At 38.8% G+C, this 16,812-nt stretch overlaps 6 protein-coding genes across 9 annotated transcripts; 4 read left to right on the top strand and 2 right to left on the bottom strand.

Annotated features, from left to right (window-relative positions):
- Positions 1-289: 289 nt before the first annotated feature.
- LOC108806386 (mitogen-activated protein kinase 12) lies at positions 290-2,426 on the top strand. The gene is made up of 6 exons (XM_018578486.2): positions 290-507; positions 590-719; positions 847-984; positions 1,068-1,400; positions 1,837-2,020; positions 2,138-2,426. The coding sequence occupies exons 1-6, from the start codon at positions 341-343 to the stop codon at positions 2,302-2,304; spliced, it is 1,119 nt and encodes a 372-aa protein (XP_018433988.1). The 5' UTR covers positions 290-340; the 3' UTR covers positions 2,305-2,426.
- Positions 2,427-2,957: 531 nt separating this feature from the next.
- Positions 2,958-6,942, top strand: LOC108813473 (uncharacterized). Its single transcript, XM_018586042.2, has 14 exons — positions 2,958-3,273; positions 3,378-3,436; positions 3,532-3,640; positions 3,743-3,852; positions 3,954-4,022; positions 4,106-4,648; positions 4,740-5,293; positions 5,373-5,437; positions 5,518-5,597; positions 5,688-5,792; positions 5,857-5,996; positions 6,091-6,219; positions 6,308-6,460; positions 6,545-6,942. The coding sequence occupies exons 1-14, from the start codon at positions 3,090-3,092 to the stop codon at positions 6,681-6,683; spliced, it is 2,439 nt and encodes an 812-aa protein (XP_018441544.2). The 5' UTR covers positions 2,958-3,089; the 3' UTR covers positions 6,684-6,942.
- A 27-nt stretch (positions 6,943-6,969) lies between these two features.
- On the bottom strand, positions 6,970-8,704 carry LOC108813474 (pentatricopeptide repeat-containing protein At2g46050, mitochondrial). Its single transcript, XM_018586043.2, has one exon. The coding sequence runs from the start codon at positions 8,644-8,646 to the stop codon at positions 6,970-6,972; it is 1,677 nt and encodes a 558-aa protein (XP_018441545.1). The 5' UTR covers positions 8,647-8,704.
- Positions 8,705-10,685: 1,981 nt separating this feature from the next.
- Positions 10,686-13,331, top strand: LOC108808992 (AT-rich interactive domain-containing protein 1). 3 transcript variants are annotated; one of them, XM_018581109.2, is made up of 3 exons: positions 10,686-10,812; positions 11,266-12,118; positions 12,229-13,331. In XM_018581109.2, the coding sequence occupies exons 2-3, from the start codon at positions 11,291-11,293 to the stop codon at positions 13,018-13,020; spliced, it is 1,620 nt and encodes a 539-aa protein (XP_018436611.2). In that variant the 5' UTR covers positions 10,686-10,812; positions 11,266-11,290; the 3' UTR covers positions 13,021-13,331. The 3 variants fall into 3 exon arrangements, with proteins under 3 accessions (XP_018436611.2, XP_056844844.1, XP_018436610.2); XM_056988864.1 differs by lacking the exon at positions 10,686-10,812 and adding an exon at positions 10,958-11,156; XM_018581108.2 differs by lacking the exon at positions 10,686-10,812 and having other exon boundaries at positions 10,959-12,118.
- LOC108808999 (uncharacterized) lies at positions 13,025-15,058 on the top strand. Of its 2 annotated transcripts, XM_018581117.2 has the most exons (4): positions 13,025-13,165; positions 14,107-14,430; positions 14,515-14,643; positions 14,708-15,058. In XM_018581117.2, exons 2-4 carry the CDS (start codon positions 14,122-14,124, stop codon positions 14,858-14,860), a joined length of 591 nt encoding a protein of 196 aa, XP_018436619.2. In that variant the 5' UTR covers positions 13,025-13,165; positions 14,107-14,121; the 3' UTR covers positions 14,861-15,058. The 2 variants fall into 2 exon arrangements, with proteins under 2 accessions (XP_018436619.2, XP_056844846.1); XM_056988866.1 differs by lacking the exon at positions 13,025-13,165 and having other exon boundaries at positions 13,949-14,430.
- On the bottom strand, positions 14,862-16,660 carry LOC108808997 (uncharacterized). The gene is made up of 9 exons (XM_018581115.2): positions 16,501-16,660; positions 16,263-16,343; positions 16,085-16,174; positions 15,837-16,006; positions 15,659-15,728; positions 15,492-15,571; positions 15,325-15,387; positions 15,163-15,239; positions 14,862-15,084 (listed from the first exon to the last, which is right to left on the bottom strand). The coding sequence occupies exons 1-9, from the start codon at positions 16,576-16,578 to the stop codon at positions 14,984-14,986; spliced, it is 810 nt and encodes a 269-aa protein (XP_018436617.2). The 5' UTR covers positions 16,579-16,660; the 3' UTR covers positions 14,862-14,983.
- Positions 16,661-16,812: the final 152 nt, after the last annotated feature.

The following is a 16,812-nucleotide window of genomic DNA, read 5'->3' as shown; positions in this document are numbered from 1 at the left end:
ACTCAATTATGCAATATAATACAAATATATTGGTTTCATTGTAAACACAGATCCTATTTTTCCAAAACCAATTTCAATTTGCAGTTGGAGAAAATGTAGATAGGTGCAATTAGTAGTAACAAATGAAATTTGCAATATTGAGCGATGACTCTTGTGACCATACACGTATGTAACCCTTCCATGCTCTTTAGATTCACGGGTCACTTGAGAGAGATCTTTTACAGTTGAGAAAAGCTTCTTTCTCTTCACATGGATTTAGTGTCTTCAAGAAAAGACTTTAGAGAGTTTCCTTCTTCTTAGTCTCTCTCTCTCTCTGGTTCTTGGTCTGATTCATTGCATCATGTCTGGAGAATCAAGCTCTGGCTCTACAGATCATTGCATCAAAGTTGTGCCGACGCACGGAGGCCGGTATATCCAGTACAACGTTTATGGACAGCTCTTTGAAGTTTCAAGAAAGTATGTCCCTCCTATCCGTCCTATTGGTAGAGGCGCTTGCGGTATTGTCTGGTAAGTTCTTTTTGATTCTTCTTTATTGATTATTGGCTCTTCTTGAATGTTCATTGGCTCTTCTTGATTGTTTGAGTTTCAGTGCTGCGGTGAACTCAGTGAATGGAGAGAGAGTGGCTATTAAGAAGATCGGTAATGCTTTTGATAACATTATTGATGCTAAGAGAGCTCTACGTGAAATCAAGCTTCTCAGGCATATGGATCATGAGAACGTAAACCTTCTCATATTATGTTTCTTTAATTATAGTTTTTCAAGTCTGTTACTCATCTACAAGGAGAAGACAAACAGAGGATTCCTCTGTTTTTTCTTTGCTTTAAATATTGGTTTTGATTCTTCAGGTCATAGCCATCAAAGATATTGTAAGACCTCCACAACGAGACATCTTCAACGATGTGTACATTGTCTATGAGTTAATGGACACTGATCTTCAGAGAATCCTCCGTTCTAAGAAAACCTTAAGCCATGACCAGTGCCGCGTAAGTCTGATCTAAATCTTATGGAGGAACTCTCTTATTATGATGTTGATCCAATAGTACTTTTTTTTTTCCTTTTTCCACAGTTCTTTGTGTACCAGCTCTTAAGAGGGCTAAAATACGTGCACTCAGCCAACATATTACATCGTGATCTAAGGCCAAGCAACGTGTTGCTTAACTCCAAAAACCAGCTAAAGATTGGTGATTTTGGGCTTGCGAGAACAACTTCAGACACTGATTTTATGACTGAATATGTTGTTACTCGTTGGTACAGAGCTCCTGAGTTGCTTCTTAACTGCTCAGAGTACACCGCTGCTATCGATATATGGTCTGTCGGTTGCATACTCGGCGAAATCATGACGGGACAACCTTTGTTCCCTGGCAAAGATTATGTTCACCAGCTTAGGCTCATTACTGAGGTAAAAGAAAAGCATCAGTTTTCACCTTGTCTGAAAACCGTTTACCTTTATGATTTTCACTTAAAATTAGAAAATGCGGGTTCGGTTAGTTCGGTTCAACATAAATTTTTCTGAATTAACTTGAAATAAACTTTAGTTCCAAAAATTCTATCGAAATTTTTTGATTTCGATTATATTTTGCTTTAATTTTGTTAAAATTTCGGATTAGTTCGGTTCAAGTTTTTTGTATGGGTTTGTTATAATTTTTTAGGTTTTTTTAAGAAAAGAAGTAATCGATTGTCGAACCAGAACCAGACCAAAAACCGAATTGTTTAAAAAATCTACCGAATCTCATAACCTAACTAACCAAAATTTTAGTTTGATTTGGTTAGGCGGGTTCGGTTCGGTTCAGAATCTCAACCCCTATTTGAAATCATTCACTTGTTGATACATACAGCTTGTAGGCTCTCCAGACATCTCCAGTCTAGGTTTCCTTCGCAGTGACAACGCAAGAAGATACGTGAGGCAACTTCCACGATACCCGAAACAAGATTTTGCTGCTAGGTTCCCGAAAATGCCTCCTACCGCTACTGATTTGCTGGAGAGAATGCTCGTCTTCGATCCAAACCGGCGTATTTCAGGTAACAAACAACAACAACATTCATGAGGTTTTTTGCAGTTACTGTTGGGCCCTACTCAGTTGGGTTTGGTTCTTTATTTACCTTTTAACTGCTACTTCGGTTGTGTGTGTGTATTAGTCGATGAAGCTCTTAGCCATGCTTACCTATCACCGCACCACGACGTGACCAAAGAACCTGTCTGTCCGACTCCTTTCAGCTTCGACTTCGAGCATCCTTCATGCACGGAAGAAAATATAAAGGAGCTTATCTACAAGGAGTCTGTCAAATTCAACCCTGACCACTAAAGAGACCCAACATGTTCGATGATGATTCATTTTCAAGTCTGTCTGTGTGTGTGTGTTTTTTTTTCTCATGTTCCTTTGAACTCATTTTTTTTTGGTTGAATAAATGCTACGATGATGAGACACACATACATTTATTATCTATCTCTATGTCTAAGCTACCGCAGAGTTTGATTTTTAAATCAACTTGTTCAATTATGATGACAGATCATATAATAATGATTACAGAGCACCAAATCACACAGTGACTAAGATAAAAGAGTCTTGTGAATAAATTTTACAGTTGTTAATTAATCCTTGTAATTTCATCAAAATCTGCGATCTCATTAGAGCCTGATTGATCAGTTTCTGATGAAAAAAATTAAAATCATTAAACTAGCATGTTAGTTTAGTCTACCTATTAGTATGACTCTTGTCCCCTGACCAACAACGTAATAAACTATTGATGACCGAAGAAACCTTATTAAGCAAACAAAACATCCTATCTCTCGATGTTGTTATACTGTGTCATCAACGCGCCATTGCATCAAAATTCTATATCACTTGGCAACCGTTGGATTAGCGAGTGAATATACAAAGGTAACCCTCTGGCGCGTGATTAATTCTGACCAAAAGCAAAGAAACAAAAGTAAAGTGTCAGAATTTGTATAATTAAAATATTTTTCGTCCGAAAAATTCTCTGAGGAACGAACGATGCGCTTTAAGCTTCTTCTACTCTCAAGACTAAAAGAATAGTCTTAAACCCTCTCTCAGTGTTAATCAGCAAAAGATCTCAACTTTTCATCGAAATGGCGAAGATTTCGATTCTGGGTTTAACAGCTCTCATCGTCTTCTTCTCGTGGTCTGTGTCAATCTGTGATTCTCTTGAAGCATCTGGGTTTGATGAGGACAATAGCGGAAGCTTTTTCACGGTGTCGAGCTTCAGGTACCCAAAATCACAAGTCAGGCCCTACGATACTCGTTACATCAGAGGTCTGTTTTCATCTGATGATCTTATTTTCTTGTACTGGTTTAATTTCGTTTTGTGATCTTACTTCTTCATCATGTATATGGGTGCGTGCTCTGATTCTGTGCAGTTGAGTTGCCTCCATGGTTCTCTTCGTTGAATGTTGCTATGGAATCTGATGTTGAAGTTGTAAGTCTCTAATTATGCTCTCAAATCATTGATTTCTATCCAAATTTGATTTTTTGATGTTGGAGTTGTTTTGTTGTGTTGTGTGTGTGTGTAAGACTGCAAAGAGCATCTCGAAGATTTCGAAAAGTCTTCTTCCTGTTATATGTTTCAGAGATGGTAGTCCTCCTCTGCCTGATGCTTCAACCAAAGCTCTCAAAGGTTTAGGTACGATTTACTAGTGTACATACATGTGGTTATTATGCTCCCTTGTCTGAATCTTACTATTTTAGGAGTTGAAAAAGTTTGAAATGTTTTTTTCTTTTGTAGAGCTAGGGCGGTTATTCAATGGATCTTTTGAAGGAGCTCAAGATATTGAGATTGCAGAACAGTGTTACCCTATGCAGAAGAACATTTCCTTGAGATTGACCAATGAACAGGTCAAAGCTCCCCCCCCCCCCCCCCCCCCACACCAAAATAAAAATTGTTTGTTTAGGACATTTTTTACATGTTTGATGTTGCTCGCTGCTGCTGCTTACAGATATCTCCTGGAGCTTGGTATGTTGGTCTTTTTAACGGGATTGGTGTTACTAGGACTCAGGGGAAGATGGTATGTATTACATTATATAGTTTTTGAGTTCTAGTCCTCTTGTTCCTTTCTGAGTTCATTTCTCTGATGCCATACTTTCACAGATTGTTCGCTCCTCGGCGTTTTCATTTAGTGCCAACATTACCGTGGAAGGTTGTAAAACCGCTACCATGTGGGGGCCTTCCTGCAACCAGACTATTTATCCTCTTTCCTGTTCTCGGTTCGATAACCAGACAGGAAGCGTTGTTTCCTGCTCCGACTCCTCTCCTAACTCTTGTCTGACCGGTGTCGAAACAAAGACGTATGCGTTAGATGTAGATGGAATAGCTGAACAGTTGGTTATAATGGCTTCCAGTGTGAAAGTGGATTCCAACGAAAGCTATCTCATGTGTTACGCTCGTTTTGGAGCTATTGCTTCGGAGACTCTACACGATTACGCCGGTGATATCCACAAAGCTCCTTTGGTTATTAACAAACCGAAAGTTGGTCGTTGGTATCTCGTTGCTAGTCTCTCTGGACGGGAGAATCGTCTTGTACAGGGCACACATTCTAGCTCTAAGGTCTGCTTTTCGATGAATGTTAAAGTACTAGGGTGTCCAATGGGGAAAGCAGGACCAAACTGTAGGCAACAGATCTACATGCTTCAGGTGATTTGCTCTCTGAAAATAGTGCTATTAAGTATGTCACAAGATCAAGATTCAGCTCTGTACTTATGAAATAATGTATGTTTTTATACAGGCAGTTATGGGGAGAGGATGGTTGACACCTTTTGAATCATACTATTTACCTGTCAACGACGCTTCACCTTCAGACTCGACCACAGACTTCCTTCTCGAACCCATTTTCAGCAACGTTTCCTCACTTCCCTTGGACACAAGCACATGGACTTATTTTCTCATGAACATCCCTCAAGGAGGTGCTGGTGGGCATATCCACTTCAGGTTAACGTCAGTCTCCACTATACAGTATGAAGTGTATCTTAGGTTTGGTGGATTGCCTACTGTCGAAGACCGGGATTATTACTATGCGAACCGGACAAGCGCCAGCAGCTCCATGTTCTTCTCGGTGTATAATTCTAGCCAAGAGAAAGTTGATTTCTACGTTTTGTATGCTCGAGAAGGAACGTGGTCACTCGGGTTAAGGAAGCTCACTGAGTCGTCTACTGCTGCCACAGCCGCCTCTAAACGTCCACCTACTCTTGTATCTCTTTCTCTTGAAAGATGTCCGAGAAGGTGTTCCTCTCATGGGAATTGCAGATATGCTTTTGACGCTAGTGGATTGACATCTTACAGGTTTCCTCTTAACAAGTTTTGTAAACATATGGTGAGTTGATTGTTTTCAGTTATTTCAACCTCTTGTATTGTGTTTTAGCTTTTGCTCTTGTGACCGATCCCATGGAGGCTTTGACTGTGGCGTTGAAATAGTATCTTACCAAGGTATCTTAATCTACTAATGTTTGAAACTTTGGCAACTTTTTTCTATGTACTCATGTGCTAAAAAAAATAAACTGATGCAGGACATATCATTCAGTCTATTGCTCTCATTGCATCTAATGCAGCAGCTCTTTTGCCAGCTTACTGGGCTCTTCGGCAGCGAGTAATTTTCTTAGTATACACTTTTAGTTTACTTGTCTTGGTTTGTTCCTTTTTAAACCATCGGAAAGCTGCTGATTCATACGCTACACAGGAGTATCCAGAGTGGGTTCTTTTCACATCTAGCGGAATCTCGAGCGCTCTGTATCATGCGTGTGATGTAGGCACCTGGTGTGTGTTAACTTACAACGTGTTACAGGTACAAGTAGTTGTTATCTGCATCATCTTCTGTGTGAAATGTGCTAAATACAATTTTGCTTCAGTTCATGGATTTTTGGCTCTCTTTCATGGCGGTGATTGGTACCTTTGTGTACTTATCCACGGCTGATGAAGCAGTCAAGAGAACAATACACACAATTGTTGCCATTCTCACGGCTTTACTAGCCTTAACCAAGGCAACAAGGTATGTTAGATATGAAATGAGTGGTTATAATGATAAGCACTTTAATACTTACTTCTAAACCGTCACCTTGGCTCCACTATCACTTTGCTTGCAGGGCGTCAAATGTTATCATTGTATTAGCAATCGGGTCACTTGGTCTTCTCATTGGTTTTTTGGTAGAATTTATTACAAAGTATAGATCATATTGCGGATCAGCTGGATTTTCAATGAACATGCTGGACAGGTAACAGAAGGAAACCATTATGTTTCCTGTGTTATAACAATCTAATAAAACATAACATATCCAAGTTCTGTCATATGTTTTGTCATAGGCCAAGGGCAGTCAAAGAATGGTTTAGTAGTTTAATCAAGACACTCAAGAAACGGTTTCATTGGGGGTTTATGGCGGCTGGTCTTGTAGCCTTTACCATGGCAGCCGTAAGTTTCAAAGTGGAAACCAGTTCAAGCTACTGGATTTGGCACAGGTGTGTGTATTTGAAGTATTCAAATACGAGTAATATATATTTGGTATCACTATCTGAATATCGATTTATGAAAATTATGTGCAGTATTTGGCATTTCACAATCTACACATCTTCCTTCTTCTTCCTCTGTTCGAAGATTACAATTGTAAATACCGAGAACCAACCCCTTCAGGGAGCTGACAACTACGAGTTAACAAGGCAAGACTCGCTACCAAGAAACTAAAAAGGCATGAAGATAAGAGTCTCTTTACTAAATTCTTATATATCTATATACGAAGTATCAACCAAAGAAGTGTTAGAACAGAACAGAACAGAACAGAACAGAACAGAGACATGGTGATGGGTAAATATTCAGGTTTTTTTCTCACTTAGATTCTTCTGATATGGCATTTGGACCTCACTGCCAACCCTTGTGTCTGTAATCATGGCTGAGAGGCTTTGGCATTCTTAAACAATCTTTTACTCCCATGAGATTTTTATTATATCGTTGTGTTCATTAGTCATGGTCATTAGTCCCCAAGCCAACTGCAACCTGGAGATTTGGGATTATTGCAATATCCCCTCTCTGTTTCACGCACTATAGCCGCTTGGTTCCAATGGCCTTCAGAGACGTAAGCATTTGACAAGAGAGAGTAGTTTACAGGTTTGCTGGGTTCCATTTCAAGAAGCTTCTTTGCACCCCATTTCATAGAATCTCTCATCTCGTGGATGTTACATGCTCCTGTGAAAGCTGCCAAAGCATCTGTGCGTGGTTCCATAGGCATTGACCTTAAAACATTTATGGCCTCGTCGATGAAACCAGCTCGGCCAAGAAGATCGATCAGACATGTGTAGTGTTTTTCCTCTGGCTCTATCTTGTAAACCTCAGTCATTAATTTGAAGCAATGAAGCCCTTCTTGAACTAATCCTCCATGGCTACAAGCAGACAGAACCTCTAAGAAAGTGATCTTGTCTGGGGGAAGTTTCTGCAGCATACTTTCAAACATCCTCAAGCTCTCTTCCGCTAATCCGTGAAAAGCTAAAGCTCCGATTACTGAAGTCCATGAAACAAGATCAGGTACTCTGATCGAGTGAAAACAAACAAGTGCTTCAGATAAACTCCCAGTCTTGGAGTAAGCAGTTACCAGAGAATTAGCCACAGACTGGAAACATGCATAGCCTTGTTTAGTAACAACGGCGTGCATTTGCTTAATCTCCTGAACCGATGAGAGCTTCGCGCAAGAACTTAAAACAATCGCAAAGGTAAGCTCATCTGGTTGGAGAGTAGTCTCACTTCTCATCTGCCCAAGAAGTCTCACAGCTTCTCTTCCTTCTCCATTATGTCCATAACCCACAATCATCGCGTTCCAAGACACCACATTTCTCACAGCCATCGATTCAAAACACTCTCGGGCCTCTCTCATATGGTTACTCTTAGCATACATATCAACCAATGCAGTCGCCACAGGAACGTCCAATAAAAACGACAGTTTGAAGACAACGGCGTGAATCTGCTTCCCTTGTTCGACCTTATACACACTGAGAAGACTCGAGAAAGTGAAATTATCACCTGGGGAGGAGGATCCCATCACCTTAAGCAAACCAAAAGCTTCATCAACCATACCGTTAAGCACATAAGAAGAGACTAAAGCGTTACACAGCACTAAATCTTTACCCGAAACTGCCTCAAAAACTCGTCTCGCTTCAGCAACGTAACCGCATTTCCCGTAGAAATCGACAAGAGTAGTACTTACATAACAGTCTGAATCAAGACCTTGTCTCATTATCAACCCGTGTAACTGTATACCAGCTTCTACATGGTCTGAATCAGTACACAGCCGTATCAACCCAATGAATGACACATGATCCAACCCCACTCCACTGAGAAGAACCCGTCTCGTGTAATAGAAACCAAGACGAGCTTTCTGCTCGGCGTCCCCGTTTCGGTGTATAACCCCGTGGATCAATATGTTCCAGGTAACGATATTTCTAGCAGGCATTTCGTCGAATAGCTTGTCTGCATCATCGAAGTCTCTGCGTTTCGTGTAAGCTTGCAAGAGCTTGTTTTGAAGGAAGAGAGAACTGTGATCCCCTCGTTTGATCATGAGCCCGTGATCTTGTCTAGGAGATAGCTTCGATGCAGAGGAGGATGAATACTTTTTGAAATGGACGGTCAGGATCGATGTTGATCGAAACGTAAAACGCATCTCTGATCGAGCTTAAGCTTAAGCTTAAGCTGAGCTGAGCTGAGTTGTTGAGAGAGAACATTACATGTTTTTCGTTTATTTAAGGAAGGTAGGAATAATTAATGACTAATCAGAGTAAATCACACTAGTAAAAGTAATGAGTTTGTCTGACGGACAGTAATAACACTCTTAATTCTTACTATCTCTGTTATCCTTAATATTAATGAAATTATTACATTGTTTTTTTTCTTTTTTTTTTTTTTTGGCACTGAAAATTATTACATTGTTTACTTTGATTTTCATTTGAATTACAATATTTTTTTACTTGTCAGTTGATTTGTAGAATTTAGCATATAAAAAACTTTCAGTTTATTATCTTTAATTGTTCTGGTTTGTAGTTTTTGTATTAAATGGTAAAATAAAATTTTAAATTTTTAGTTTTAGTATTTAAAAATGGTGTTTTACCAAAATGATTACTAATGTGTAATTTAAAATGGTCATATTTTTCTATTTAAATAACATTAAGCATATACAGTTTAATCCAAAATTCTAAACAAAAAGCACATATTTAATTTAATTTGTATGTTATTCATATTTATAATTGTAATTACTGTAAATTTTAATTTATTATTTGATTTGCTATCGTGTGTTATTGATCGAATCGATTAGTTATAAATTATTATTTTATATTATAAAAAATTAGTGATTTAAAATAAAAATATAAGTAATATGGTTAGGTGCAAAATTTTAATAGAGAAAATTGACTTTTTAATTCTAAACTTTGAAAAATAAACTAAGAAAATTTTGAACTCTAAAACATGCCATTTAAATCATGAATTCCTAATCAAACACGAAAAAACTATAAACATTTATTGACCAAGTGTTTTTAAGATCGTAATTAATTCAGCTGATAATTGTAATTTAACAGATGTTTAGTCAGTAAACTACGTCGTTTTGACAAAACCAAATAGTCTTAATCTACACCCGAATATTTTCAATTCATCTTCTTGAAATTCCTAATACATCTCTTTAAATTTCCGTTTTGTGATTTCCATTGAGAAAGCATAATATTGTTTTAATGTTTGTGATTTGTTGACATATACTAATGGATTTGTGATTCCAAGCTTGGTGATTGAACAATACAAGGTTAATGATTCAGAAGCCGATATATCATAACCTTATTTTTCGGATCATAATTAATTCAACTGTTTAATTGTAATTTAACGGATGTTTATTCAGTAAAGTAAGTCATTTTGACAAAACCAAATAATCTTAATCTACACCTGAACATTCTCAATTCATCTTTCTGAAATCTTTAGTATATCTCTTTAAATCTCTGTTTTGTGATTCTCCATTGAAAAAGCATAATATTGTTCTAATCTTATCTTTGTGATTTGTTGACATATATTAATGGGTTTGTGATTCCAAGTTTGGAGGTGAACAATACAAGATTAATGATTAAGAAGCTGATATCTCATAACTTTTTTTTTCGAGTTAGTGGTTGATTGAATTTTCTGTAAATAAAAATATCAATAAAGAAAGAGTTTCAAATATATTTAAAAAATTAGCTTCTGTTCTCTGTTTTGTAGATTAAAGCTAAAGAAAACATCTACAAAGATCACATGGAAGAGTTCTTCCTTGTAGCTATAATTCATCTTCTCTCTTTTTCAGATCCATTTTTCATGTAGAGTAGAAAGAAAGAGATAAAATTTGAAATTTGAAATTTTTTTTTAAAATTTTTGGATTTAGATTAGGATTATTTTGTTTTATAAAACCGACGTTTACTTATTAAACATCTGTTAAATTACAACATTTTGAAGTTTATTTTTTTTTATTTTTTTTTTTCTCTTTTCAATTTATTTATACTGATTAAAACATTTTGAAGTTTGACTCATGTTTTGAAGGCCCAAATGAGAATTTTTAGAAGAGCCTGAAAACACTAACAAACCTCTTTGTAGTTTGTTAGTGTTTAACTCAACCATGGGGTTAATAATTAACCAGAGTCAATACGTCATATGACAGCTAATAATAATATATATCTTTATATTTAATGGTAAGAGTCTCTCTCGTTTCCAAGGGGACTCCCATAAATAACCGTCGTGCTTCATTCAATAAAACAAATCATTTCTCTACACTTCTTAATACCTCCTAAAATACAGGCGAAATTACACAGAGACAAAAGAAAAGGTTAGTCAATTTCGCCATTATTATTTTTCCCTCTTATCATCATCAATAATATTTTTATTGCAATTTTCGTTTCTTCACATTCGTTTAGTATAATTAACCCTAATTAGGTGGACAAAAAATAGTTTTCAATTTTGAGGAATAAGGGTCTCTATCTGTGAAAAACTTTGATTTGTGACCCTAAACTTCTTCTTCGGTCACCATCCATCCGAAACCCAAACCTTGACAGAGAGAAAATGGCGGGTCAAGGGGGGAGTGGGGTTTCGCGAAATGGCCCTTACCTTTTTAATTTTTTTTTTGTATTTCCCGCTTAAAAATTGCCCTAACTCCGCCATGGAGTCGTAATCGTAAGCAAACGATTGTTGATCTCGTCGTCGTCGTCGACGAAGTTTCCTAGGGTTTCAATTTCTTTACCCATTTTTGGTTACTGTTGATGGGATCTATAAATGGTTGTAGGGTTCGTTGCTCTCCGTCTTCGTCGATGGCTGGATGGTCGATGGTAGCAGGAGACGAAGACTACGACGGCGACGGCGACGATCTCTGCAAAACTCCGAGGAGTTTCGACCTGAACAAGTCCCCCGAAGCCGTCTCTCACTCAGATTCGATCGACGAACTCGTCTCCTCGTTCCGACGCTTACTCGAATCATTCGTCGTCGAGTATTGTCCTCCGCCGCCTCTCCCTCCGGCGACCGTCGATCTGTTCAGCCTCTTCGTCGGCGTGAGTCACAGAGGCGGTTTAAAAGCCGTTTCCGAGAATAATAATGCTGCGACGGCTTGGGACGAAGTCGGTCGCGAGTGTGGATTAGGGTTTGGCGACTCTGCGAAATTGATTTATGTCAAGTATCTCGCCGCACTTGCTCGATGGTTGAACAGAGATACTAGCGTGGAGTTGCCTGGGATCTCGGATGATCTGATTGGTAGGCTTAGAGATTTCGTGTCTCGAGTGAAGAGGAAGTATGAGTTGAGTAATGATGGTACAGAGGAGGTAGGAGCAGAGTTCAAATGGTTTATTTCGAAAACTAAGAGAAGATATGATGAGTCTGTGAAGACAAGTGAGAAAGTTGTGATGCTTGTTTCTGGTAGTAATAATAAGGATTGTTCTTCGCCTGGGAAGAGGAAACGGGAGTGTTCTTTGGAGACTTTGAGATGGTTAAGGGAGGCTGCTAAGGATCCGTGTGACATGTCTGTTGGTTCTTTGCCGGATAGATCAAAGTGGGATTCTTATGCAAGTGAAGAGCCGTGGAGACAGCTTCTTCTGTTTAGGGCTTCGAGAACAAACACTGATCCGTCTTGTCAGAAGATTTGGCAGGTGGGTGGGTGTGTATAGTTTAAATTCACTATTGAGTTTAATTGTGAAGATTTCATTCTTTCATTGTGCCATTCCAAAGTCTTGATCATTTGTTTGCTTGTGTGTTTCAGAAAATCCAGAAGATGCATCCGTCACTGTATCAGGATAGTGCTGGGCCTAGTTACAATCTAAGAGAGAGACTCAGTTTGGATGAGAGTCGGTTTAACGAGAGGAAAGCTGGGAAAGGCAAGATATCTTCTGAGGATGGCTCGGGTTCAGAGGGTTCAGATGAGGAGTATGACGAGTCATGGGCTCTAGTTGGCTCAGAGTTTCAAGCTGAAGTACCTGAGTGGACCGGCATCACCACTGAGAGCGATTCAAAGTGGCTGGGCACTCTGATGTGGCCACTTAACAAAGAACAAAACAACAATAATCTTCTTATCGAAAGAGACCCTATTGGAAAAGGAAGACAAGATCCTTGTGGCTGCCAAAATCCAGGCTCTGTTGAATGTGTCAGATTTCATATCAAGATAAAACAGGAGAAACTGAAACTCGAACTTGGCTCAGCTTTCTACATGTGGTGTTTTGATACAATGGGTGAAGGTAATCTGCAGTACTGGACAGACTTAGAGCTGAAGAAGGTCGTGTCTTTGATGCCTTCTCCACCTACGCTTATCCCGTCTTTCTTCGGGGAGCTCAAGATTGCTCTTCCTTCGAAGAGCAGAGGAAAGATTGTGAGCTACTTCTACAACGTGACGCTTTTGCAGTTTAGAGCAAATCAGAGTAGAATGACTCCTGATGAGATAGACAGTGATACTGATACACAATACAGGCTTGCAACAGCGAGTGAGGATCCAACCCTGGAAGCAAACACATCTCAGAAACCCGTCCTGCTTACACCTAAGAAAAAAAGGCGTCGATAGAGAGAGGTAGTAGTAGCCTTGATGAATGGGTCACCCTGTTGGGTTCTTAAGCTGGAGCGTCCAATTTTTCTTTTCTTTCCATCTCCTATATTGCCACTGAAACTGCTTACAAAACTCTGGGAGGAGAAAGGGTTTTAGTATTGAGGTAAATACTTCCATCACTCTCACTCTTTTTGATGATTCTACCTGAGTATTCTTTCTTTTGGTTTTAAACGACTGATGAATCAGAGAAGAGGTTTCTCCCAAATACAAGTACAGTAAAATTTTCGGATTATATTGGTGAATACAACAGAGGCAAAATTTCATTGCTATTTTCTTTTTCTTTTGTTTCCAAGGGAAAGTATGAAATGAGTTTATGCCTCATTTTCATGATTATAACATTTCACTTCAAAAACTAAAACTTATACTACATAAACTCATCGGGTGGCTTATTTGACACCAAATATTGGTTGACCCAAAACAAAAACATAGAACTTGGGTCAATTTACTAGCGGGTCGACTTTAAATGAACCCCACAAAAGAAAGGTCACACCCTGATGGTTAAACTTTCATGCGCACCAAAGTCGGTCGAAACAGTTGAGCCCAACAATTTGAATCCTGCAAAAAGTCCAACCAACTAAATCACCAGCCCCACCAATGTTTGTTTGGTTGATTTGTTTTGGAAAAATCATCATTTTCATTAGTTTTACTCAAAACTTTTTTTATTTAAATAAGTAAGAGAGAGTGTATTCACGTTTCAAATTTTATTTTTATGTATAGGGTACGATTAAGATTTGTAAATCCAAACTATTTAAACTAGTAACTAACATCTCAATAAACAAAATAAAAACTCTATAAACATTAGATTCGAGGGTCTTAGTACGAGCAAAAATAACCAATACAAAGTTGTTGTTAACTAGTTACTAGGGCTTTTGCATGCTTGTCATATTTAGGTACATCACACGGCACGCATTTCTTATATAGAAGAAGAAAACGGAGAGAAGTTTTATTTCAGTTTATTTCGTTAATTAACTGATTTAGAAATGCCGTTGCCGTCTCACTTCCTCCTCTCTCTCTCCTCTGATCTCTAACTAAAAGTGATCACAGATTCACACAACCACCATGGAGAAGATCTCGCCTTCCTCTCTACTTTGCTGCATCATCGTCTTTCTCCTGATCTCGAACTTCCACGAATCCGTCGAAGCAGGGAAGCGACGGATCGAGATCACCGACGATCTAGACGACGTGGAAGACAACGAAGAAGACGAATCATGGAAGCATTGGGGGAACAAAGCAGCCATGCCGGAGTTCGATCCTCCTCCCGATTTCTCCAACATGGGATTCGATCAGATCCAAGAGGAGATGGCTAAACGCACTTTCGCACCCGTCGTCGGTTTCGTCAAGCTCCGGTTAGGCGTTAACCGTACAAAGGTAAAACAAAAAACAAAAAAAACGACGAACCGGTTTAGATCAAGTTGCTTCAATCATGCGGTTTGATTTTTTCAATCAAAACAGGATATGGTGGTGGAGATTGCTATGAAATGGACCAAGGTTCTGAGAACAGGTGGGTTAGGAGTGAGATTCATGGCCGTGGATCGGAGCACGTTGATGTTCAATTTGCAAAACGGCAAGGAAGTAACTGAGGTAATAAGATAGTACCGGATTAGTCAGAGATCTATGATAACTAACAATTATTTCTATTTTGTAGCTAAGGGAGTTTGTGCTGAGCCAAGAAGAGGCTTATGAGGTTAAGATAGGGAAACAAGAGTTTCGAAGACCTGGTGATCCTCCACTTGATGATGTCGTTGACAAACTTAAAGCTAACCAGAGCAAGGATGATGTTAACAAGGATGAGTTATGACTTATGAGATTGAAAAGTTTTATCTCTTTTAGCTGAATCTTAGCTACAATGTTTGGCTTGTAGAATACAATGAAAAGGGAAGCTTGTTTTCTTTTCTTTTTTTCTTTCTGATGAGTATGCCCCTCATTTAAGCTTATTGCTAAACGTGGAAAGCTCGATAACCTGAATTCTTAGGATGCTCTCTGCCTCTGCTCTTTCTTTCTCCGTGTTGTAGCCCCAGTTACCTGTTTTATTAGATAAGACTAGTCAGAATAATCAGCAAGAAAAACGAGAGAATGATTATATAAGAAGAAGAGAAGTACTTAGGTATAGATTCCATTTGTCTAGTTCAGGCTCTTTGATGACATTCTTCAGCGTCGCAAGTCTGTCTTCCACGAAACTGTCACATGCGGAGTGTAAACTAATGGTCACCATTTTACAAGTCATGCAGCGAGAAGAATTAGTGTGAATTAGACTTCACTTACTGCAGCTTCAAGCCCTGGTGTTCTGGTTTGTTCTGAAGTAGCTTTAGCACTTCCACCTTTGGCCTGATCAGACATCAAACAGAATGAAAAAAAAAAGCTAGCTTAGGCGGTAAATCTGGAGAGAAAAAAAAAAGAAGATCAACGTTCTTAGTGATACTGATACTGACCCTGTACCCAGACCATAGATCCTTTCTGGTGGTATGATCACACCTGCTATTTCACGTAGTAACGCTTCTGCAAACCGGCCCTGCAATTTCCCCCACACCACACATGCTAACAGAGTTCAGCTACAGACAGTATGTAAATTCCAGACAGTTTTGAATCATTACAGCACCTGTTTCGTGGTAACAATGTAAATCTTTGAGCTGGCAAACTTCAATGCATCTGATACTCCTGGATAGAATCTGCAAATATAGCCAGACTATCATATATATCAAAGCAATGGAGCTAAATTAGCAACAAAAGATGGAACTTTGGCTATGTGTTCGTTCCTAAAAGACATACATACATACCTATTGGCACCAATCCAAGTAGTCAAGTCATTGTTAATCCAATCATCTCTAACTTTACCAAACAAATCGATCAAAGCTTCTTTATCTTCTTCACCCCAAGCTTCCATGATAACCGGCTTAATCTTTCCCCAGCTCTCCAATATCCCATCAACAGTCAATCCCTCTGCAACCTTAGATACAACAAAATGGCAACCAAACTGTTACATCTACAATACACAAACTAAATCAAGTGAAGCATTCACACTCACTGAAGATTTCCGAATAGAGGGCATCTTAGTCTCCAACAGTAGACGAACAAGCAGAAGATTTTCATAGCCAGTTTCCACCACAGGTCTCACCTGCACCACACCAGCTCCTGGTTAAGCTTCACATTCTTTCAAAATCAGAGCTTTGGAGACTAAACAGTAAGAAAGATGATAAGTTTACAATATGCATCTGATCAACGATCCATTCCTCTAAAGCTGAGTCAACTCCTTGGAACAGACCAGGCCACCTCGCTCTCGCAGCCTTATAAACAATTGAACAATCAACAAAATGTTCAGTAAACCCAAACACTTGAAAGGAAACTAAAGTTCCAAACTTCAAAATCAGAATCGGACAGAAACTTTCTCTTAAACCAATCAGAGAGTTAAAAGAGTATCGAGAGACAAGTTCAAGATTTGACCTTAACAGCAGAGAGAGAGCTTTCACCACAACTATCGCAGAGAACTCCGTCGAAGTCTAGAGCGTAGAGATCTCCCATTCTCCTTCTCCTCCACTGGTTTCAAACATCTGCCACACATTTGTTTAAAGAGACAAAGGTTTACTCATACTCTGAAACCCAATCATAGTATGCCACGTGTCAGAACGTTATATATGTTTTGTTTTTTGATAAACTTGTGATTATTGTTTTCATGCTCAGCCTTGGACATTCGATTTTCGATTCGGTTATTCAGTTACAAAGTTTATGATTCGTTCCGATATTTAGAAAGTTCGT

The sequence above is a fragment of the Raphanus sativus genome, chromosome 6 (assembly GCF_000801105.2).
Source record: "Raphanus sativus cultivar WK10039 chromosome 6, ASM80110v3, whole genome shotgun sequence".
NCBI lineage: Eukaryota > Viridiplantae > Streptophyta > Magnoliopsida > Brassicales > Brassicaceae > Raphanus > Raphanus sativus.
The sequence above is the reverse complement of the archived record's forward strand: the minus strand, read 5'-3'. Positions and strand labels throughout refer to the sequence as shown.